Here is a 25,105-nt window from a genome sequence, read left to right as displayed (position 1 = left end):
AACTCGCTACATCTAGATAAATGTTCATTCTGTTTCTTGTTGCATGTGTATTATACATACTTTGATTAGTGGCTGAAAGTAATGTTTACTTGTCTCTGTTGTAATTTTTCATTTTTTCCTAATATATTGCTTTGAAATTAACTTTATTCAGGAAAATTAAAGTTGTGGGTAATGTATTAAACTCTGACTCTTTTGCCTTAATTTGCCCTGAAGACTGCTTTCATTTGCCCCACCCTGCATTCACAGTTTACTGGAAACATTCCAGCCTTTCGTCTCAGTACTGCTTTCTTTTCATTCATCACCTTGTGGAAATTGCCTGTCCAGGTATCTTCCAGACTGACTGGAAGCAGAGCATTTCTTCATTTGTCACTTGGAAGCAATTATTTTTCATGTTCATGCTGACAGTCATGCTTCCCATCAGTCTTTCAATTCTAAACAAGCCCAAGTTTCTGATACTCACTTTCAGAGAGTACAAAGCTTAGAAGTCACTAACAACAGAAAAATGTGAGGACAGGCAATGAAGAAGCTGTTACTTAATTGTTTAGTAATTGTTTTCCTTAGAAATGTTGGCACAAATTCTATGTCATACCCTTTATGCTTGATACTTGAAGATATTAAATGCTGAAGATGAAGGACTATCCAAAATGAAGAGCTACTCAAGTGATTGGACTGGCTTCAACCTTTTGCTTCTGACAGAAGGCAGTGGGCTGTTCTTATATGACACACAGCTGATACTTCTGAGATTCTACTTTGAATGTAGTGGGTATACTCATAAGAAATGTATCCTCTATGTGCATAAGAACACATCTCAAGAGACAACTGCTTCTGTTGGTTATACAACCCTTTTTGATGTGTGTATCTTTTTGCAAATTTCATGTTTATGTGCTGTTTCTTGCAACCACCTTCCCCCCCACCACCAAACAACCCAGTGCTTTTTCTACCATGTTTGTTTATAATTTGCAAATACGGTAGAGCTGGCAAATACATAAAAACCTCTTGTCCTAAATGGCTCACTCAAAAGACAACTATATTTGCAGTTCCTATGCTCCTCTGAACAGAGCTTTTTTCTCACATATGCATTCCATCAGTCTTCTTTTTTGTATCCCTGCTCTTTCAAGAACAAGCCACCAAAGCTGTTAGAAGCAACCAAGGCTATGGTTTCTTGTCCCCAGTTTCCTTTGCTTTGGCTAAATTCTGGTCATTTTAATGCTCTGTGCCTGGACCCTTGGGAAGTATAACACTTTGCTAAAATCTCTCAACTCATATTGTTTCCTAATAATTTATGTTTCAATGGTGTCTAGCTCTCCAAGTCAAGGATTAAGACCCTATTGTTCTGGGAACTGTACAAACAAATAAAAAAAGACAGATAATCGTTGTCCTGAAAAACCTAGTCAAGCTACTGTAGGACAGATTTTTGTAGGAATGGATACAGTTTATGATGCTTTCTAAATATTAAGGTATCCATAATCAATCCCCATAGCCTGGTGAAGGTAAGTACCATTGTACAGATGAACAAAGAAGAGAAACTAATTTTGTTACTCATGTTGCAAGTCATTCACAAAGCTGGGAATGGAATTCGATTTGGCTGACTCTGCCTGGGATCATAATCCCATGCCTGTGTATTTTATACAGTTGTGACCTTTATGCAACAACAGTGTGGGGAAAAACAACAGTCAAACATGCATTCCTTGGAAAGAAACTGTCCATTTGAATTAGTGCTTTGAGTAACACAGGCTTTGCAGTTACACGGTAGGTAATGTGGAATACTGCTTTCAAACTCCATCTCTATTTAAGTGCACTGTCAGATGTGAGTAGGTAGGTTCAGGGTGTTGACTTCCAGATGTGTTTGTGAATGTAAGATCTCTAAATATATTTACCACAAGTTGCAAAATTTAGTTAAAGGTCAGTTACCTGACCCTTACAGGTTTGCTATCTGCAGTTTTTTGGCTCTTCTTCTCTGATAGCAATCTGGGAAGAGCAGTCTAGTGGTGCTTCTCCTTTTATACCTGTTTTAAATAGGTAAATTCTAGAACTAGAATGGAGTAAGGTATTAACACTATTAATATATGGAAAAATATATTTGTAAGATCTTTACCAAATTAAGTAATTTCCTTAGAAAACATTTTCCATTTCTTGCTCAAATAAAAAAAAGGATAGTAATGATTTGGGGAAAAATACATGCCCTGTTGAATCTCCTCTAATTAGTTTTATGTACAAATATCAAAAGATTGATTTACACTAGTATCTTAAAATATATGTGTACTACAGGGAATCCCCTTCACGTTTGGCACCAAAAATCCAGGACAGATTTTGAGGAATTCAGTCAGGTTGTTCACCTGCATTTCATTGTGATGCTTTTAAATTAGTTTTCAGTCTTACATCTTCCCTGTTGCCTAAAACAAGTATTCCAAACAGATCTTTGTTCAGATATATATTACTTTCTGATTTAATTGTTATGATGTCGACTTCTGACTTCAAAACTATTAACTTTCAAATTTATACAACTTATTAGCTTTATAAAATTTATAAAAGTTACAAATTTTATTTGTACAACGTGTATCTGGCTCAGGGTGGACAAGTGACCAATGCAAACAACTGCAAGGGGAGAAAAAACTGTATTATAGTGTGTGTGGGTCTTGCAGGTGGGAGGCTTTATGTTAGCCAGGGATTTTGCTTTAGGTAAAAGGATGTATTAATTTGTTAAGGGAATAAATGTGGTGTTGCATCACTACTCTTAGTTCTGCTATGTCCTAATTTGTGAGCTCTCTTTTCCTGCACAATGTAATGAACCACAGTAAATGGACAAATTAAAAAAATTAAAACCAAAAATGCAAATCTCTTATAACTAGTAAAACCTCTGGAAAAGTTGTAAAAAAAGGTAGAATCTATGATTTACTTCAATTCTGAACTATCTGGGGCAAAATCAGCCAATTGAACTCTTTAAATTTTTTTTTTTATTTTATTACGTTAATAACAAATTCCTAATCTTTAAAAATACCAGTTTCTTTTCTATTTTTATCAATCCCAGGGAAAATCAGGAAAGTTTAAGTGTTAATTGAAAATCCATCCTTTCCAAAGATAGCAAATAAGGGATAGATTCCTTAGATCAGACTTGTTCATTTTTGCTTAAGGTAGTTTCATGTTTCTGTTCCACTTCTTAATTTAAGTTGGAACAAATGTGGAGTATGATCCTGCAAGCCTGGGAGGAGGTGGGTGGGGCAAAGACTTCACTTACCAGAAGTCAAGTGTTCCCTGGAGCAGTACCTTTTCAAAGAATTAGAGTATCAGGAAGTCAGGTAGACTGCCATTTTCCTTTAATCAGAGTAGGCTGAGACTGATTTTTGTAATACTTGTTTTTGACATATTGTGAAGTGCACAAAGATCTCAAAGGTTTTTTTGGTCTTTTACACAAAGCATCTTGTTGTGTCATGTCATGTGTTCTGTACAAAGTAATGCACCCACAGTACAAAAAGGCTGAAATACTCAAAGCATTGAACACTTGAAATATATCTGCTGAAGCAAGAAAGGTAACAGGAACATTTAAAAACATTTACCCTTTCATGATCTGGAAGAGAAATAACCAAAAATGGAAGCAGAAGAGGAGTGGGGTAGGTGGGAGATTCTGACCAGCTTCTAGGTCAGATATGCAAACAAACAGCCCTGGTAAGATGATACAATGGTTAAGGAGTTGTCAGCATGAATGTGGAGAATATCAGAGTTGCTCACCAATGCCACCAGTCCAGGGAAGCCAAGAACCTTGTGAAAGGGAATAGCTACCAACAGCTGAAAAAAGAGCAGGATATGTTAGAATGCTATGCTGCAGGAATCCTTGATATGTGAGTGGTATGGCAAAGTCTGATCACTAATTCAAAATTAAGGGTTGGCTTTTTAAGAATCTTATAAAAAAATACACATTTTTGTTCTGCTGATCATTTATACATTATCTTACAATTTTCCTCAAGATCTGCTATACCTGTGGAAATTTATTGCAAGAATTACACACTTTCTGAGGAGGGTGGGGTGTTTGTATTACATATATAGTTAGTTTAATCATCTGTTGATAGTAGACCTTTTGCAGAGTGTGGACGTTTATATTTCGCTAATCAGAACAATGAAGCTGAAGTGAAAAAAAGAAATAGGAACAGGAAGCAGGAACACTCATTGAAGGAGAATGAGCTTCAACATGTTTAAAGACATTTCTCTGATTCATGTCTGTAACCTCCTTACAGATATCCACACAGATCAGTGTGATCTTAGGCATTCTATCTAATCTTTGTAGAAAATATGTAGAGATTAGTACTTTTTGGTATACACTGAATTAGTGTATCTGTTCATAGCCAACATTAACCACTCTTTGAATATCAAGGGATTACATTTACTTACGGGCCATTACAATATCTGCCTGCATGGGAGAGAACAGCTATATATAAACATAGTAATGACAAGATACAAAACAATAGTGTGTCAGAGAGAATTGTTCACATACTTTGATGCTGAATTCTGGGAGGCAGATGTTCTTCCACTCCCCAAAAAAATCATTGCAAGATGTCCATGGATCGGGTGGAGATGGGTATAAGAGGTAGTCTGCAAACTGTCCAACCTGGTCATTAGTGGAAGAAAAGGAAATCCTTAAATGGTTCTCCTCTAACAAGCCCCTAGATATGTTCAGGGAAGAACAGTCTTGCCAGACTAAGAAAGGAAGTTGGCTATTGTTGGGGCCATTGTAAAAGTATTTGCTCAAAGTATTGTCTTTTCTGTATGTAAATAATAGGGAGTGTATTCCATGTGGATTTTGTAAACTTCTAAAGTACTTTTTGAAAGGGCACAACATTGCTGGCATTCTTTTTTCAAACATGTGTGAAGCATTTTAGTATTCTCTGTAGCAGGGAAGTGGAGTCAGCTGTAGCAGTTTAGCAATATTTTGGCATAGGTCAGGCAAAGTCCTTCGAGGCAAAATGTCTAGACTGATTTGGGGATTTTCCTGTGGCTTATTCTTTGTTAAAAACATCAATGTCTGTCAAATTATTATTGCTAGGAGCAAGAAGCGATTAGATGAACGGTAGTAGACAAATTGTTGACTAAAACCTTGGCAACTTTGGGAGAAAGGGTCAGATTCAGAAAAAGGACTGAAGGATAAAGATATAAGTGAGACAAAATTTGGGCATTTTATTCTAGTGCTGGAATCCTGAAAAAACCACTGCTCATCTACTTGCCAAGACTAAAGATATCTGAATCTTCAAGGCACCTCAACCTTTATTTTTAACATTCACCAAACACGAAACTTTGTGTATATCAAGGCATGTAAGTTGTCACCAAAGTTTACCAACTTAATATTTTATCTCCTGTAAGCATTCAGTTGGGGATCATTTTTCTCTCTGATTCTCTTCTGTCCTGAGTTAGTGGTATGGGTCAGAGCTGTTCATTTTTGTAGCGTAAAAGTCTGAAAAAGAGATCACCATTGTTTGAAACGTATGACAAATAGTGCATAGAATATGTATGTTTTATCGTAAGTTGTACTGGGTTGTTTCTTGGCCTTTGTCTTTTTAAAAAAAGCATCAGGAATCTTTTATTAAGTGTATTGTGTTGTAAGGATGGTAATTTATATTCAAAATTCATTCTTATTCAAATGGATTTTGCAGTTTCTGTATGCTCTGTGTGTGTGTGTGTAGGTCCACTTCCTTTTCCACATCCCCAGGCTCTGGTCACCCACTTTACTTTTGTACTTTATGTTTATGTGTTCAGGTCTTATAAATATACGCTATGTAATATCATTATGGTATTTGTCCTAATTCTGCATTCTAGTTTGTGTCTATAGGTATTCTTCCTTTTCATTAAAGTTATTCTGAAGTACTGAATCAAGAAGTGATTTGTGAATTAGGCAAGAGCTGGCTAAACTAGGAGTAACCTTGCAGTATGATTTGTATGAAGACAGTACTACAAACCAATGTTCTTTGTATGGAGTCTTAAAGGCAGCATTCTTCCATCTACCTATATAACAGGTAATTACAGTTTTAGTGTAACTGCCTACTTGGTTGGTCCAAGTAAGCTAGATACTCAGCTGAATAGTTTTTTGAAATTCCTAGTCCTGGTATTAATTATTGGTGTACTACTTGTATGAAGATGGCAAATATCTGTGACTTTTCCAATATACAATCCAAACATATGAAATAATCTAACAAAAGGAAGCCTTTCTGATTTTTCATAGGTCATTAGGATTTTAGATATAATGGTTTGACAAGGAAATCTGTGTACTACTAAATGTTGGAAGGTAATCTATTTCTTCTTACATGAGAAAATTCACTTTATCAACAGCACCCTTTCATTGTTGCGGTCCATTTCAGCTTTGATTTTATGACTTGTTTTAGTCACATTTAAAAATAATCATTTATTTGGAACTTTAACAGAACCTGAGTTCTGTTCCATTTAATGGACACTGAAAGCTGGTAATTTTTTTCTTGTTTTGATACAAAATTGCTATGGCGCTAATTTTTTAATAAGGCAGTTGTGCAGAGGTTCTGCCTTTCTCTGTTCATTGTCAGGCTGATGCATGCAGACTTTAACTACAGTGCTGTCAACCTCACCTAAATGAATATCCTAATTTTTATATTCTGCAGGATGTAACTCTGAGATATTTTCCAAAGAGATATGCTATTCCATCTAGCATCTTTTTAACCTGACAACTTTATCTTGAGGAGCAGGGAGGAAGAAATATTTTTTCTTATCCTTGAAGCCTACCCAATTCTAAAGAATACTTTTTAGGGTAAATATGCTAAAAGAAATTTTGTTAGTAATGCTTTCTTTTATTCAAAAAGTGAAGCTAGATTGGTGGTCTGGAGAAAACTATGCTAGTTTAGATAGCTCTGTACTTGATTAGTTCTTTGGAACAATGGTAGAGCCAGGATATTGTCTGAATCTCCACCTTGCCCTAATTAAATTCTGCCACAAGAATGTTTGGAGAGATTCTAATGCCTTGCACAAGAAAAAAAAAGCGTTTTTGCTAATGGGATAATTACTTCCATTTTATGTCACTCCTCATCCTGTAGGATCTCAAAGAACTTTGCAAATTCGCATATTAGCTCTTGGAACTGTTTGCTTCAGTGGTGCAAAGCTTCCACTCCATGGGTGAAATTTGGCATCTCTATGGCAGTGAAAAGACATTTTGTCTTCAGATATAATTTGGAAGGTGTATGTTAAGAAGACACAATGCAAATATTCAAGTTGGAAGTTAGATTGGATTATGAGAATACTATTGTGTTACTGGCTTTACCCTGGTAAGTGTCCTGTATCCATGAGAATCACCTGTTTGGCACAGGCTCAGAAAATGCTGAATGCTGAGTGGGGATCCTGGCACCCCATGTATGGGAGACCACCCACCTAAATTGACATCTGCTGCTTGTTGTGAGAGTAACAGAGAAGACAAGGTAGTGAAGCTAGAGGTTTTAATCTCTTGTTATTGACAGTTTGGTGTATTGAAAGGCAAGGAAAAGGACCATTTATAATCTTGCACAATTCAGGAGGTGATTTTTCTGAAGTAAATTGTTCCAAGTGCAGTCTTATCTGTTAAAAAAATTTAAAATTTAAAAATGCATTTTAGCTTGGCCTGAATTTGGCTCGCCTTTGCTTCCAGCCTTGATTAAATTATCTGTTGGTTTCTTAAATTTATAATGTGATGTATTTAGAAATCTCTTTACTGGGAGAATGTGAGCAATTACACCTTCAAATATTCTTAGAACAACCTAAATAATCTGTATTTTCTACATGAGGGCAAGATTTTTCTTGTCTTTGTCTTGTCCAAATAATTGTTTCCCAAGTATTTTTCCAATTTGCAAGATAATTTAAAAAGTGTAAACAATGAGTCCTAACACAGTGTTTTGACTACTACTCTTGTCACATAGATTATTGCCCTTTTCTTATTTCTTCATGTTGTAACTAAAATATGGGTGTATATATTTAGTGTACTTGGAAGCAGCATGAGTACCAAAATATTGCAATAGCAATCAGGAAGTGTTCAGGGGTTTAATGGCAGATTGCCAGGAAATCATGGCATGTGCAGGAAATGCACTTGCAGTTACTGCACTGAAAGATTTTGGGATATAGATACAGATCTGTATAAAAAAAGGCTTGCTTAATTCTGTTAGGGAGTAAATTTCTGTATCTTTGTTCTCCTCACTACTACTGCATCTGGATGCTTGTCACAACAGTTTTAATAATTAACTACAATAAAAATAGTTGCAGAGATGAGATAATCTGGTTTGTGTTGATCTCAATGTTTCCTCATTCACGTTTCCTCCTTCTGTTTGCTGCTTCTGCTGTCTCTCATTTAGCTGTGGCATATTGATATAGGCAGAGCACTTTCTGCAAATCCACTGTTGGATTCAACAATTTTTGGTTTCAATGGTAATAAGCATGGCAAAAAAAATCTTTACAAAATATTATAAAAATAGGCCAATTCAGGTTCAGTGAGAGTTTATGTCTAGTTCTTTTCTTAACTCAGTAAAATGTTCCTGATGATGAATGTTCATGATGTATTCTGGCATTTCAGCAGTGGAAACTTGATTTGCCAGGATCTGGAAAAATCCTAAAGCTCTGCTATTGTTGATTAGTTATGCATTTTAAGGGAAAGTGTTCTGATATTGTTACTAAATGGATTTTCATGGGAGAATAAAATAGATACGCTGCTGAGAGTGGAAAAAGTGCTAAAGATTACACAGTCAGGGGTTAGGGAAGTGAAAATGCTGGCTCTACACAGGCTTTAAAGATACCTGGGTAAAGGAGCATATATGAAAATTTTCTTTCAGTTCATGCATAAAAGAATATTGTTTTGTGTCATTATAAACTAAGGAATGATGAAAATATAAGAAAATAACAGTCCTGTATTGAACCTTTTTTTTTATCTGTGCTGGTTCTGTTTTATGATTGCCAGTTCCCATATAAAGATACAGTAACTTAGTTCAAAGTATTGTATTTGAAACAAGTAAGCACATGGACTATTAGTAAACACCAGGGAGATAACCTCTTATTCTATGTTTACACCTTGCATTTTAGGAAGTAGTAGTATTTTTTAAAATGTTTTCAAACAAATTTGGGGGGAAGAGGAAGAAGACTTTGTGTAATGTTAAAATCTATATCTCGTTCCACTTGTAGCACTTTATTCAAACATCCACTCTTGGAAAACAAACAAAAAAAACTAACCACAAAAAAGTGTCCCCAAAACTACCTATTAGAATGCCTTGAAGATTCAACAGTACAAAGCATTTTTAAGTAACATATTTCCTTCTGTGTCATTTAAAGAGCTAAACTATTATGTTTTCTTTCTTTTGTGCATATGTTTTGTGCCAATATTTCCAGCTGTTTCCATCATTTCAAATTTGTGGTCTGAAACTTAAACTATGTCTATTGTTTCACAAAACTGTGTGTGCATGTCAAGTTCAGTTAACTGTACACTGTCAAACTTATGTTAAAAAGGCTTTCAGTAATAAAGGGGCTTTAGAAAGGGTAAGAGTTTTAAACAGATTTTTGTGCTGTTAGTTGAATCTAGATGTACACTGAATTATATATAGAAGACTTAGAATGAGAATGGTTGTGTACCTGGGTCAGTAAGAATTTTCTTCAGAAATATTCTGGATATTCTGATTCTACTTTCTTGTAGAATCATAGAATATCCTGAGTTGGAAAGGACCATAAGGTTCACTGAATCCAACTCCTGGCCCTGCAGAGGACATCCCCAGTAGTCCCACCACCTAAGAGCATTGTCAAAATGTTTCTTGAACTCTGCCAGGCTTGGTGCTGGATGCTCCTTGGGCAGCCTGCTCCTTCCCTCTGGAGGAAGAACCACTTCCTACCATCCAACCTAAAGCTGCACTGATGCAGCTTTAGGCCCTTCCCTCGGCTCTTGTCACTGATCACTACTGAGAAGGGATCAGTGCCTGCCCCTCTGCTTCTTCATATAAGGAAGTTGTAACTGCAATGAGATCTCCCTTCAGTCTCCTCTTTTCCAGGCTGAACAGACCAAGCGACCTCAGCCCCTCCTCATACGGCTTCCCCTCAAGGCCCTTCAGCATCTTTGTTGCCCTCCTTTGGACACTTTTTCATAGTTTAGTGTCTTTTTTATATTGAGGTGCCCTAACACTGCCCCCAGCACTCGAGGTGAGGCCACCCCAGAGCAGAGCAGAGCAGGACAATCCCTGCCCTTGACTGGCTGGTGATGCTGTGCCTGCTGCAGGACTTTTTTTATAGGTGCTCTCTAATAATGCTTAATTTGTTAACTGAATTTCTTAGGGCAGTATAGAAGCTTTTGAATTCTGCACTTTAAATATGGATTTAAAATTTCACATATGAAGATGTTTAGCATATGATGGTATATAAACAGCTGGCCTTGTGCTGCTACTTCATTTCATTGTTCTCCTCTGACATCACTGTATCAGACTTGGAGAACAGTACACTGACAATATGTTTAGGTTGAAACAATTACAGATAATTAGAGTGGTAAATGTCATGATATACAAGTGTTAGTGAAATATGTTTTTAATTATTACTTTGCTTTGTGTCATATTTCATCCCTTGAAGCAAGCAATATGCTCAAGATGCCTTAGCCCATTCATGGAACTTCTCCACTCCCTACTAATTATCTATGATTAATACTTTGCTAAAAAGTTGGAATTAGTTTTGTCCTAGTTGCATTAATTACCCATATATTTAAAAATGTTATATTTCAAGTAAATTCTTTCACAGCTGAATTTATTTCTGAAATTTTCTCTTCCATTCTGAAGCAAAAATAAAAATGCAGGTTTTTTTTTTTAATCTGTATGTTGTTCACATTGGTGGAAATTTTTTTGTGTTCTACCAGAAAATTTTTCTTTAAAAAAAAAATGAAAGAAGGAAACATTTTGGTAATAAATATTTGGAATTGAAAGTTACTAGGCCATTTCTGATTTTACTGGCACGTTATCTCTTCTTTACTTAAGGGATCACTGCATTTTTATGTATTTTGGAGATAGAGTTCCCTCTTCCTTTGTCTTCTTTATTGACCTTTTTTGTATCCTGTTTATTTAAATTTCTGCTTTATATAAAAATTTTCCAAAGTGTTTTTTTTGAAATTCTTTCCTTTTTAAGTTACTCTATGTTCTTGTGTCCATTTTGTTTTGTAACTCAAGCTAAAAAACTGTAAAGAGCAATAACATTTAAAGTACCTTTCTAAGTTGGCTGGCAAACTAAAATGTCAGAATTCACTGATTTAAATAATATAAAAGTGATAGTTATGTTTTTTTCTAGGATGTCTGTGTGTATGAGTATTGCAATTCAGATATGTAATGCCAATGAATTTCTTGAATTTCACTGATACATTATAAAACAAGAATAGAAACTAAAAATTTTCTTCATCTGTTTTAATAAACTTCTTCAGGAAGTTAATAGAATGACAGGTTGTATTGCAGTACTCTCTTGGTTCTTTAATCCACTGAAATTTTTACATGCTTGACAATTTTGATTTCTAGAATCCTGGAGGGGACTGGAAACTACTGAGCACAGTATCTTTGAAGCATGAATTTGTAGACACGTGGTTAAATTTGACATGGTGAAATTGTTTGTAAAGGAAAGGTTATGTATTGCAGAGCTAATTGTCATTCTTTAAGGACTTCACTGGCAACTTGTTTGAGGTTGATTGAGGTGATAACAACCTAAGTGCATTAATGTTTCACAGAAGCTTTTACTGAAGACTCTTGAAAGAAATTTAAAGATTTGAGACTGTGTAGATTATTTGTTAGAAGATAATAAATAAGGTCAAGTGCATGACCAGTTTTCATTGCAGTAAAGCACCATTGGAATTTCATGATGGTGTGTACTGAGACTTCTGCAGTTATTTTGTTCATAAACAATTTGAAACAGGAAGTGGAGGTGTGCATTTTTTTTTTCATAGTAGTGATGAGGGCTAACTGAGAAGGTTTGTAGAAGGATATTATGGTAAAATTCATAGTTAAGTGTAGATAAATGGAGGGCAAAAGGGATGGTCAAAGTTTTAAAGTAGTTTCCACACATGAAATGACTGAATAGATACTGATCTCTTTATCTGTGGAAAGATGTGAGATGTGGTGGAATATTTTGAAGAGTTGAGAAGGTAGTTTTTCTGTCAGAATAATAGAGCATGTGATGAAAAGAGTGATGAATGAGATACTCCCTGCTGCAGTTGCTAAAAAATACTGCTATTCAAAAAATAATTGGGTAAATTTAGTTTTCCTGTAATTCACTGAGTGCTGTTAAGGCAGTTGCTTCTGGTTCAGTGTGTCCCTCAGGGACTTTTTATTATAGGGATTTCTGAAGTCAGAATAATAGCCTTATATGAGGCAAAGGGAGCATTCTGGGTAAGTAAGAACATATTAATGCCTTGTTCATTATTACTTATTGTTGACAATTCACTCTGAAATAGAGACTGGACAGTGGGCTAGCCAGCCTGTGATCTCAAATACCTCCTTTTTTTAAAAATAAAAGATGTTATCTTAAGTTATCCTTGTTACATGGAATTTGTGTTTCTGGATGGACTGCTAATTTAGCAATATGAAAATAGAGTAGAACTCCCTTATTCATCTGAGGTAGTCCTGACTGATAAGCTCCCAGTTCCTGCTTTTTCACCTGTGTTTTGGCTCAGGATATTCTTCTCCCTACTCAGTTTTTCCTTTATGAGGTTCTTATAATCAGTATCAATAGGAAGCCAAACTGCTTGGGAAGGGTGTGTCAAAAGAATAATACCTTTTTTTGGTGTGGTTTTTTTTGTGTGTTTTTTTTTTTTTTTTTAATCAGTAAGGCTCATGTAGCAGCATGGGACTTCTGTTTTCTGTGCAGATAACTGGAGAAAAAGATAGAGGGAATCACATAAGGAATATGGAGGTTCTTAGTTACTACCATCCCTTTTTTGATGCTGCAAAAACCAAAACAGCACTTGAAGAGTCATGTTTCTACATCTATTTAATTATTCCTGTACTCTAAAGGTTTGTCACTGGAAGGTCAGTGGTGTCTATTAGTGAGGCCTCTCTCAACTCCAGCAAGAATTTTTTTATACGTGTAACTTCTCATTTGTTTATTTAACAACGTAAAGGTTTAGCAAGGTACTTGCAGCACCTAACTGAATTAATCTGTGCTTATAAAGTGTTTGTTTACTTCTGCAGGACTTTGCTGAATAGCCACAATTTGGCATAAGCTTCTTGGAACAGTTTTATTTCTGATCCATGCTGAACCTCTGTGCCTAATACAGATGTATTACTGTGGATAGGACTGTTGAGATGTAAGGTTTCATTAATGAAAGAAAATGTGTTATTGCTTAGAAGTATCTAAGACTAATTTAGTATATTTTTTTCTTTTTAATTACTACAGTGTACAGACTATGACCTGGATTATGGAACTGAATGTTTGCATCTGGCTCTGAAATACTGTAAAACAAATGCCAAACTTGTTGAAGGAACAGCTGACCTCTGGAAGGTAAAGACAATAATAATATCTAGTTATATATATAGATGATTTAAAATTAATAAAATTTGCATATTACCATAAAAATTCAGATGTGTTTTTTCAATTGTAATTTAGACTTTTATATTTCATTTTTCAGAATTGTTCATTATTGTAGAGAGACTTGGATAGGTGTTACTTGAGATAATCAATGAAGACAGCATTTTCCCGTAAATAGGAAAAACATCTAGGTGTTTGAATGACCTGAGAATCTGTAAATCTGTAATCTCCAAAACTAAGAATTTTCTTTTATGATATGAGCTTTCTCATGCTATTTCTATATCTTTTGTCTATTTTCCTCCACTTTTCCTGTGAGGACATCACTTTTTTTTTTCTCATGGCAAAGATCTGGCTATCAACAATTTTATTTTTAGAGTGGCTCATTGCATTCAGTAACGCTGTAATATTTAAGGCTTCTTCAAATAATCTTTTACATATATTTAAGCATCATTTACCTTGTCTGGTAATCTGGTAAGTTCCTGATGAGTGACAAAGCAGCTGTGTGTAGAGATGCCAAAGCATATGTCCCTTCTACTTCAAAGTATTGCATATCATTGATGTGGATGGTGGGACATTATTCATTTTTAGTAGCTGTTGCATCAAGCAGTTTTAAAGTTTTTATATTTTATTTTATTTATTTTATTTTATTCATTACCAGATTGAAGGAGCTGGAAGCACCTCAAATCACTGCATCTGTCTTTAACAGTGAATTTCCTCCAATGAGACATTATTTCTAATAGTATAACCATAAATCTTCAAATCTTTCATAAAAAAGAAAGGCAATTTCCTGAATCTGCAGTGCAAGTTTCCTGTGCAATTCAACAGCAAAATTTACTTGTGCATTGGTTGCATACAGAACTTCTTTTGATATCTTGTTGGGGATATATAGTCATTCTGAAACAGCATATGGTCTGTTTTCCTATTTAGTCTTCTGAGGGACAGATTATGTCATGCATATTTACATTACACAATTTTTTGGATGGTTTCGTCTTCTGCATTGCAAAGCATGCAACTTATGTGAAAGGCAGCAAAATACACCACTAATGCTCATTTAGCTCATTAGAGTGTTCATCTGGTTCATTTGTTATCTGTAGATACTACTGGTTTCCAGCTGATAAATGTAGCTTAGAATGACAGAATAATTTAAAGTCTGAATGAAATAGATAGATGTCATCGAGTCCTACACCTTGCTGAAAGTGGGACCAGGGTAGTTATATCAGGCAGTGCAGGGCCTTGTCCAGCCAAGTTTTGAATATCTCCAAGAAGGGAGATTTCACAGGCTCTCTGGGGAAGACAATTCTAAAGAGTATCATCTTGTATGGGGACTTTTTTCATAATATTTCATCAACATTTCCCTCAATCCCTCTTGCACTGGGAAAGGAAGAAAGGCCAACAGAAAGCTCTGCAAGAAAAGTCCAATTTATTCTTCACTATGGCCATTAAGTAACCCTCCCTGCCTTCCATCTCCTGTAATTTGGGCTTAATAAGCTAAGTTCTCTCACACCATCTTAGCTGCCCTCTACTGGCTTCCTCCTGTTCCTCTCTGTGTTGTACAGGGGAGCCCAAAGCTAAAAGCAGTACTCTGGAGTGTTCTCTGAAGGGCCAAATACAGGGGAATAATCCCTATATTACTTGTAATAAGTACTACTTTTGTACTGATACAGCCCTGTTGGATTCCTTTTCTCCACTGCTCCCCACTGCTGACTCATGCCCAGCTTGTCCAGAAGCTCCTTCTCTCTAAAGCTGTTTTCTGTATTTCAGCATCAGCATGGACTGCTGCTGTCCAGGGTAGTTCTGTCCCAGATGCAGGATTCTGTGTTTATGTTTGTTATAGACCACAAAGTTTCTCTTGGCTCCTTTCTCCAGGCTTTCAGGATCCTTCAAAGTTACTGTTGGATCCTTGAGCATATTGAATGGATACTTGTTCATTTGTTATCATCTACTAGTTTTCTGAGGGTATTTCCCCTTTCTCAGGTTGTTAATAAAGATATTTGTATTGTCCCCAGTATCAGGCCCCAAGGAATAGCACTAGTAACCAGTCCCCAGTTTCATTTGGACTTGAACTTGTGCACATCTCTGTTATAAAAGGGACTTGTTGAAGTGTCAGTGTCACCTCCAACACTGTTTATGAAAAAGTTAAACATCCTGATGCTGTAAACTTTATAGCATGTGGGATCCATTGCAGTAGCACTGGACTTTAAAGAGGCCTATAAACATTTGGAAAATGATAACATGTGGGAAGGGAAGTCCTCTCCCTATGCAGGAAAGAGCAGCAGAGACATTGTGTGATAAACTGACTGCAACCCCCATTTCCCATCCCCATTTGTCACTGGAGGGGAGGAGGTGGGGAAAATTGGGAGTAAATTTGAGCCTGGGAAAAAGGGAGGGGTGATGTGAAGAAGTTTTAATATTTGGTTTTATTTCTCATTATCCTACTCTGATTTGATTGGTAATAAATTAAACTAAATTAAACTAATTTCCCTGAGTTGAGTCTGGTTTGTGTGATCTCTCCCTGCCAGTATCTTGACCCATGAGCCTTTTGTTATATTTTGTCTCCCCTATCGACTTGAAGAGGGGAATGACAGAGCAGTTTTGGTGGGTACCTGGTATCCACCCAAAGTCAACCCAGCACAGTCTCAGTGTTGACAGTGTTGTGCAGTGTGACAGTAGCAAGAGCACCCATTTATGTGCAGGCACTGTGCTGCAGGCAGTGCAGAGCAGTGAATATTTTACATGAACACAAAGATGCTGGTGCCAGGCCATTGAAGTACCTTCTCGCATCCTGTGCCCTAATTTTGTAGCTAAAACTTGTTTATGTCTTCTGTGGCATGTAAAGACATTAAAAGTGGAAGGCATAAAAATGACAGTCTGTAAAATATTACATTTTTTCTGCAGGAAATACTCATTTCAGTTTAGAGCCTACAGAGCAGAACAGCTCCTTCTTGAATATCACCTGGTGTTGGTCACTCTGTACTGAGGCGTTTGGCAGGTGACCTAGAGTAGTACCATTAAAGAACATGCTTGGTCTGCAGTTTCATAAAAGGCAGAAGACTGCAATTTCCTCAATGGTACTTGCTTAAAAAATGATTTGGAACTATTTTTGTTACTAATCAGCACTCAGAAACACAATTTTCTTTCCTTAGCTGTCATAATACTGTAATTTGTAATATATTGTTATTATTTTCTGATAGGTTTTTAAAGCTGAGCTAAATGAAATTTCATATGCCAAAGACTGATATTCTCTCATTGGCTCGTCTTATATTTTCAACACAAGTCAAGGAGATGTTCTATCCAGATAAATAAGAACTGAAATAAATAATCATTGTTCATTTGACGTTTCAGAAGATGCATAGCAGAAGGACTGCAGTCAATTAACAGTTTGAGTATTAAAAACCAGTTTCATCCTATGTGGACCATGAATTTTTAAAGAGCAGATCAGATATTTGTAAAAATTCAGTTTATGCATGATGTGCACAACCTGCATAACATTAAATGACTCAAAGGTGTGGAAAATTGTGTGTGTTTATATATTATCTTCTTGAATTAATGTTAATTATTCTACCTGAGCATTTGTACATTAGGAAGATTAACATTTCAAAGTCATTGTTGGAGCTAAAGCAGAAGATAGGTTTTTTTTATTTTCTGGGAACAAATTACAAAATTAAAATAATTTTTTGTAGTGAAAACAACCAAGTAATTAAAATTACTTCAGTGTTATAAATATTCATAAGTTCTATTTTAAAGATAGTTATTATATAGCTAATTATAAGATACTTGGGATCAGGATAGCAAAAAAAAAAAAAGAAACGTCAAGTCTCTATCAACACCACATTTTCAGTTTCTCTGTGTTTGATACCTTGGAAGTAAAATTACTTTAAATATTCTAAATAGTCTAAAAATTAACTAACAGAATGTGTTTGTTGTACTCTAATGTGTGTGTGTGTGTGTGTGGATTGTAGATAAAAAATTCAGTATAATAACACTTTTTCAAAATTGAGACAGATTTATAGACAATGTTGACAGAGTGAAAATTCCTCACTATTTTTAAAAAACAACAGATTATTTTCTAATCCTACTAAACTATCTCATACAAAGAAGCTCTGTACAATGTTGTAGTATAAGAGGGAAAAACTTCATTAAACTGAAATGCAGTACATTTGTGTGTGTGTGTGTGATCATAACCTTGTATTTACTGTGTAAAGAGTTGTATTTTTGCATTTAATGTACATTTTTGTAAGTCTGAACCATCCATCAAACTAAATCAGTTTGAAGAAGAATTTTAAACATCATATGGAAGTAATTTTGGGGAATAACTTCTAAACATCATCTTCCTAGGTAGTGAAAACTAGTAGTCTGACAAATAACAAAAAAAAGGCACACAGGAAAACAAACTCCTCTGCTGATTTTTGAGACTTTATTAAAGTACAGTAGACTGTTAATTATACAGAAAATAGAGATATTTAATAAGTAAGACTGTTCTGCCTTTGCTTTAAGTGGGTCATGTTTTCATATTTTGTGAATGTGAGGTATTTGTGTTGAGTTTTAATATTTGGCCTAGTGATATGCTGGATTGCAGCAATAACATTCTGAAAATCTTGGATCACTGTATGTTCAAGAGGACAAAATGAAAATTAATATTTTCACATGAAAAATGAGAATTTGAGTAATTGGGAGCCTGTGAGTTTGATATTGATCAACAGAACAAAAGGGTGCACTGCTACAGGCAAAACTTGATCAATAGTCATGGGATTAAAGTAATTAATGTCAGCCAACATGGAATTTATTTATTTTGTGAAATTGACTTCAAGACTTTATTACAAGCCTGTAATCTTGGCTGATAAAGATGGTAGTGCTGATACAATTTACAACTGGCAGAAGTTTGACTTGTTACTACATGACGTCTTAATTAAAAATAGGATGACTGTAATTGTACTAGTTCTTATTAAATAGATGAAAAATTAGATAATTGATATATTTTGAAAGATAATTCTCACCAGTTTCTGCAGAAACTGCTATTGTCTCTAAGGTATTTAACAGTTGTCTGATAAAATTTGCAGACAAAGATTTAAGGATCTGTAAATAAAAATATAATTGATGAGAAGTAACCTATTTATAAGGATTACTTAGAAAACATTTTCAACAAAGAGTATGCTTTTCATTGCAGCTAAATATAAAGAACTGATGTTAAAAACAAATGAAGTATAAGTCATATTTACTGAATTGTTCTTGGAGGGCAGTGACTTTAAATGTGGTATAGGTGTCCCAGAGGATAGGAGGTTTATACTGTGAGTGCACAAAATACTGTATGTCAGAGAAACAAAAATATGAAATTAGAAAAGAGATGTTCGAGTATTACAAGTGCAACTAGAATGCTATGGAGAAATATGGGCTCAAGCTCTGTGCAACTGTCATAAATAGGGAACATTTATGGAATTGAGTTTAACATCTTAGTCAAATTGAAAGAGGTGTAGATAAATTCTCTCTCCTTGGCTGGTAAGGGATGGTTGCAGATGGTGTCTGGAAGAGTTTTTCTGTGAACTCTGCAATTTTCACGAAACTTATAGGAGCTTGTATCTGAAATTATTTTATGGGATTAAAGATTTGGAAAGAATTACAAATGAATCATGTCATATGGTGTTTGTTGATTTATTTCTCTAGAAAACAAACCATTTACTGATATCTGTCTCAGAATTTCAGAAGAGATTTTTAAAGGTTTATTCTTAAGTTTTTATTCTCCTGTGTTGTTTTCTTGAAGACTGCACCTATCACTTTTTTAGTTCAGACTGTTTAAAAATACTTTTGCACCTCAAAGAGACTAAATGTTAGGGTGTGAGACCATTTCTAACAGACTTTAGTCTTGTTTTTTGATAGGTTTTGAGATTATAATCTGATTCACTTTACTGAAAGTTCAGTATAAAGGCCCTGTAGAATCTGGTGTATAGAAACTTTGCAGCAAAGTCAGTCACTCAGTTGCTCACTCTACCCTTAAATCTAATTTCAAGATATTGATTCTTCCCAACAGTAAGTAGTAATGTACATGTCTGTATGTAAAGTCAGACTCCAAAGATTTATCAGGGTAGATGATTTCTCTGGCTCCTCCTCCTCCAGGACAAACTTAGGGAAGTAAGTTAGTTTTTCATTTTAAAAGAATATAATGCATTGGGGAAATCATGAGATGTTCTCCATCTGTGTCTGACTATAGAGCTTAATTTATGAGATTGAAAGGAAAGTGGTTACAAGAATCCTTATGTTAAAATCAAGTAATCACTTGGAGACTAAGATGGTGCTACTGTTAGTGGTGTCCTGCTGAAAGATTTACCTTGCAGCACTAAAGCTTTTGGAATCCTGTTCAGTTCATTTCAAAAAGAAAGAAAAAAAATTATTCAGACTCAAGAGAAAAGAAAAATTCAGAAAGTCTAGTAAAATTTTATCTAGCATAAAATGAATTTACGATAAAAACAAATACAAATATTTAATACTCGTGTCAGTTCAAGTCACTGCTTGTCATTGTGAAGACATTGCTAGCAAAGACTGCTAATGTCCTGGGTAGATGCTGACTTTAATTCTCTGTTATTTTATTTGCAAAGCCTATTATTGTGACTGTCAGCCATCATAAGGGTATAAAGACAGTTATGAAGGGTGTTTTTGCAAGTACCAAGTAAATATTCAGCATCTTATTGTTCATCTAACTTGATCTGATTAATGTCTTCAAGAAGAATTTGATGTTTATCAATTCTCTGAAAGCTCACACTGTTTACTTGTAGTCTGACTGACTCCCACTGGTTAATTGGACTCTCATTAACAGTAATGGTATTGCACTACTGAAAGATTGCACCTATATTAGTAAAAGCAATAACAAGGTTTCTCCCTGGCTGTCAATGTTCCCAAGTCCTGTTAAAAATTTGTTCCCAAGTCCTGTTAAAAATTAATCTATTTGCAGTAAAATTAGAGTAGAATGGATGTGTAAAAAAAAATAGATGCATTATCATGTTTTCATGATTTTTTGGAGGATTGAAAATACTTTTAGATTTCAAATGAGTTCTAAGCAGATCTAAGTGTTTGGGAAAAGGGTTTTCTCAAGTCTCCAGTAGTTTTTGCAACCTCTGTTCTCATAAATTGCTAGTGATATTTTACCAAAATTAAGAAATTGACAATATCACTTGTTTATGGTGTTTAAAATGTAAAGAATTGCCTTCAGGGCATTGTTTTATTGGTTTTACATTCCTTCCTGCTGTGTTAAATCTAATGAGGCTTGTCTGTCCTTTAGGTGACCTACAAGTGGGATCTGTATGCAGCTGAATCAATCATTAAGGGTACGTGTTTGTCCTTGTGACTGTCAGTTTGCATATTCCTGATTCTAATTAGGAATTTTGTGTGTGGTAGTTTGAAATGTCTTTAAGAAAAGTTATATGATGGATAAAATGTGCTTAGGCAAGTTGTTTTTGCTTGTTTACTGGTATCTTTCTATTAGGCATATTTATCTTTATTTACTTCTCTCAGAATACAGAACCTTATAAAAAGCTGTGTATGTTACAGTCAAATAGAGATTAATTTTGAAGGGCCTTATAAGGAATAAGCAATTTTTTTTCTTTCATTTGCAGGTCAATTCTGAATTTGTTTAGTCTTTCTATTCTACATAGTACAGTGAAAATTAAATATTACCTCTTTAGGGCTCTTCATTGTTTTACATACAGGCAGTTGTTGCCTAAATTGATATAGCAGTTATGTGATATTGAGGTATTTCATTAATTTATAAATATTTTGTTGAACAGTTTGTTAACCTTTTTTTTTCCCTGATGGCAGTGGTTTCATACCAGTTTAACATTAAGACTGGATTTAGCCTTTATTAGGTGGACTCACTCTAAAAACAATGTAGGAAAGAAGAATTCTCAAATACTGTACAATGAGATAGTTATTGTAAACTGATAGGCAGTAATTCAGGAGACCTTTGTCAGACTCCTTGTTGACAACTGAGGGATAAAACCCCAGAAACTGATGAAGAGAAAGGGACTTCCCTTTGGATTAAAATTTCCTTTCCAGAGAAATATTTAAGGAAATCAGAGGAAAACCTGTGTGCTATTGAGGTCACAGAGAGTGACTGGCTAGTTGTTCAGTCTTGTTATTACAGTGGGCAAATATTTCATATTAGATGCATTATTACAACTACTTAACTGAATTTTTCAGGCACAAATCAAAAAGATAGAAGTGGAAAGCCTGAAAATTTCTGGTTCTGACAAGCAATGGGTTCCAGTAAAGATGGAGCCAGACTCTTCCTCGGTGGTCAAAAAATTACAAACTTGGAACAAAACTAACCTTTATCCAAATGAATTTCCATGCTCCTGTGTATACAAGGGCTTCAGTAATGTCATAGGTCTTTAAAGGAGATTCGTTGTTGCATTAGTTTTTTATATATGTATATATATACACATGAATATAGACACACACACACACGCACACACACACACACATATATATATATATATATGTCATGTTATCAGCTTTCTTTTTCCTTAAAGCCAGTATAATCTTTTTCAGCTATTGCTTATAATAAAAAGCTTGTGTAGTTTAAAGTAAAAATGAAGACCTTCATGGTAGTCAATCAGGCTAATCCCTTTACTTATCTAATGTCCCTTTGCTGTGGCAGCATGCAATATATCTGCTTCAGTTACCACAGTAGTCTTATTATGGTGGTCTCTATGACAATCTGTACTTTAAGATTGTTGAAGTTTAGATTTGCTTCTTGCTGCATTGCATGAGTTCAGGAAGCAGAAGCTGTATGTCTTCTTTGCTCGTTATGCAAGTGGTATAATGAATCCTTCATAGCAAATTAGGACACTGCATAATAGAGTTATCTTACATCATTAATTATCTTTAATGGGGTTTTGAATTGGCACTGTTAGTCCTCCAAGACAGCAATTTGAAAGTTGTACCTTATCTATTTTGTGCCCTTCAAAAGGCTTAAAATCTCAGACCTTCAGGTGACTATAGCATGAATTATTTTGGTAGTGGACAGTTGAACCATGTAAATTAATATTAGGCAGATGATTTATGCACAGTTCATTCCACACTTAAACCATATTTAAGGGGAGAATATATTTTTGTCCTTTGGAGCATCATCCTGATGTACCCCTGTTTGGCATCGTTTTGTCTTATGGTTGTAAGTTTTACAGAAGAAATCTTATTAGCTCTGTTCTGCTATGCTGTGCTGCACCTATGGGAAACCTTCAAGGACAGGTCACCTTAGAGAATGGCAACCATCCAACAAGCCTAGGCATGCTCAGTTAGGCCTTTCCTAGAAGCTGGGTAATTGACTATATCACAGTGTCTGCTTTTCTTGAGAGTCCAGAACCCACTATGTGGTGTTATATTGTAGAATCATGGAATCATAGAATGGGTTGGAAAAGACCTTAAAGACCATCTAGTTCCAAGCTCATGGCCATCAGCAGGGGCACCTTGCACTAGATTGGGTTGCTTAGAGCCCCATCCAACCCCAACCTGGCATTGGACACTTCCAGGAATGGGGCATCCACAACATCTCTGGTCAACCTGTTCCAGTGCCTCACCAGCCTCACAGTAAAGAATTTCTTCCTAATATCTAATCTGAATCTAATCTAATCTCAGTTTGAAGCCACTCCCACTTGCCCTATCACTACATGCTCTTGTGTAAGTGATGTGCTCTTGCTTATCACTTCTTGTGCCATGTAGAGTGCCTCAGGGGGAAGTCCTACATGACTGTCAAGTAGAGTTGCAAGATACCAGCTCTCTAAATGCTGCCTTGCATGCTGTCAAGGTCCTCTAGAGATGTCCCAGAAGCTGAATGCATGACCTGGGAGGGTGCTGGGTACTAAGGGCTCTGGCCTCACACTGCTCCTCACTGGTGTTTCAGTCTTCACAGCTGATTTGTTTGTTATTAAGTTACCTGTGCTGGATACACATTTTATCTCTGGATAAATTCAGTATGGATGAAGAATTTCTGAGTGTACACATTTAATTTTGTGACTGCGATTCCAAATTTTATGTCATCTGCAGTTTATTAGTGATCAAAACTTTTGGTTTTCCTCAGGAATTCAACAAATTCTCCTTTGCTAAACTTGACTCAGGCAGAAGTAAGAAAAACATACATCCCCACATGCATTTGTTTTATCTTAGATATTGTATGCATGCATATCATTGTTATTCAAGGCAACACAAAGAAACATTTCACTGATGTAAATAGACTAATGAGTTATTTTTCTTTTGAGACTGTTTTCTTAAAACATTTCTTTTTAGTTTCCTGACTTCCTCAATTCTCTTTTATAACTTTGTAAAAAGCAAATTTAATGCTTTTCTTTAGTTAAGCAGGTATAAACTTGTAGAGTATGCAGACAAGGTGGTACACGCCTATTTTTAATAGTCTTGAAGTAAGAAAACATTGTCTTACAATAAGGGTGACTCATCTAGAAATGTAGTTAAGATCAGGCTAATACAAAACATCCTAAAAAAATTCCATTAGGATTACTGCCCTCGAGGTAGATAACTTTGAACTCTAGTTCCAACATGTAAACTTTAAATGGTGCTTCTCAGAAGTTTGTAACTTACAGTTTGACTCTCTGTCCTCCTCCTTCTTGTTTTTCTTTTATCAAGGGCCTTACTTTATAAATTACTTTTTCACAAGAGTATGCATTTGCAGATTGGATAATTTACCCTCACATTTGGCTAAAGAAGTGTCTGTTGATGCAGATAAAATGATGATTTTTGAACTTTTTTTTTGCCAAGAAAAATATTGTAATGCCTTCAAACTGTTTATGGCTGTTGTGAGCTACATATTATGACTTGTGTTCTGTGAAGAAACCATGTGACTGTTTATAAAAATAAAAATTGAGATAAGCCTTGTTTAGCAGAGATCTTATCTGCATTTTCATGAGCATGCTCATGAACAAATGGCTGTTCTCAGCTCTGACCCAAAGAAATAGACTGGCAGGTGGGGAATACTCCTTGGAATAGCTACTGTTAGGTGAAAACAACCCTCTTTTCTTGCCTTCTACCACAAAATGGCCCTTTCTTTCCTCTTTACTAATATTGTTAGGGTCAGTGTCAAGTTTGATTTTTAGTTTTTGTGGCTACAGAGACATGGGGAATGGGTAAACAGCAATAAAAAAATGGTTAGATATTTTTGGTTACCTATATTACTCAATTAACAATTTCAGCTATTCTGTTAACCGTGAATGAATGCTTGGCAGTATTTATTTAATTTTTCTTATATTTACAGTGGTAGCATCTTGTAACAAAGATGTTTCTAAAGATGCCAGAGGAAACCATACTGAATTTCCCGACCAGTCAAGCCATTGCTATGTAGAAAGTGCAAATGGAATTCTGATAAATTAATTTACTACTTGGAATTCACTGCAAACTTCAAAAGCATTTTGATGATTAGGATGTGCTTCCAAAATAATCGGAATTGTAATAGCAAACTAAGAGTGGTGTGCTACAAGCATGTTTCCAAAAACAAGTGTATGTACACACATGTACATGCAATTAAGAGAAAAAAATTTATGTCTGTAGGCTAAAACCTATTTGCCATTCAGATGCATTTTTTTTCTTATGGTATTAATTCTCTAGGATATGATATTTA

General features: G+C 35.3%; 1 protein-coding gene across 2 annotated transcripts in view; it reads left to right on the top strand.

The window, feature by feature from the left end:
* Positions 1-25,105, top strand: part of CRPPA (CDP-L-ribitol pyrophosphorylase A) — a 104,629-nt gene that overhangs the window by 24,734 nt on the left and 54,790 nt on the right. For both annotated transcript variants that reach the window (XR_010785021.1, XM_066565478.1), the window contains exons 4-5: positions 13,363-13,467; positions 20,762-20,807. Coding sequence is in view for 1 of the 2 variants with exons in the window: in XM_066565478.1 (XP_066421575.1) it covers positions 13,363-13,467; positions 20,762-20,807 (151 nt within the window). In the remaining variant the exon portion in view is untranslated. The remainder of the gene's footprint in view (positions 1-13,362; positions 13,468-20,761; positions 20,808-25,105) is intronic.

This window comes from Molothrus aeneus, chromosome 1 (assembly GCF_037042795.1).
Source record: "Molothrus aeneus isolate 106 chromosome 1, BPBGC_Maene_1.0, whole genome shotgun sequence".
NCBI classification, from domain to species: Eukaryota; Metazoa; Chordata; class Aves; order Passeriformes; family Icteridae; genus Molothrus; species Molothrus aeneus.
The sequence above is the reverse complement of the archived record's forward strand: the minus strand, read 5'-3'. Positions and strand labels throughout refer to the sequence as shown.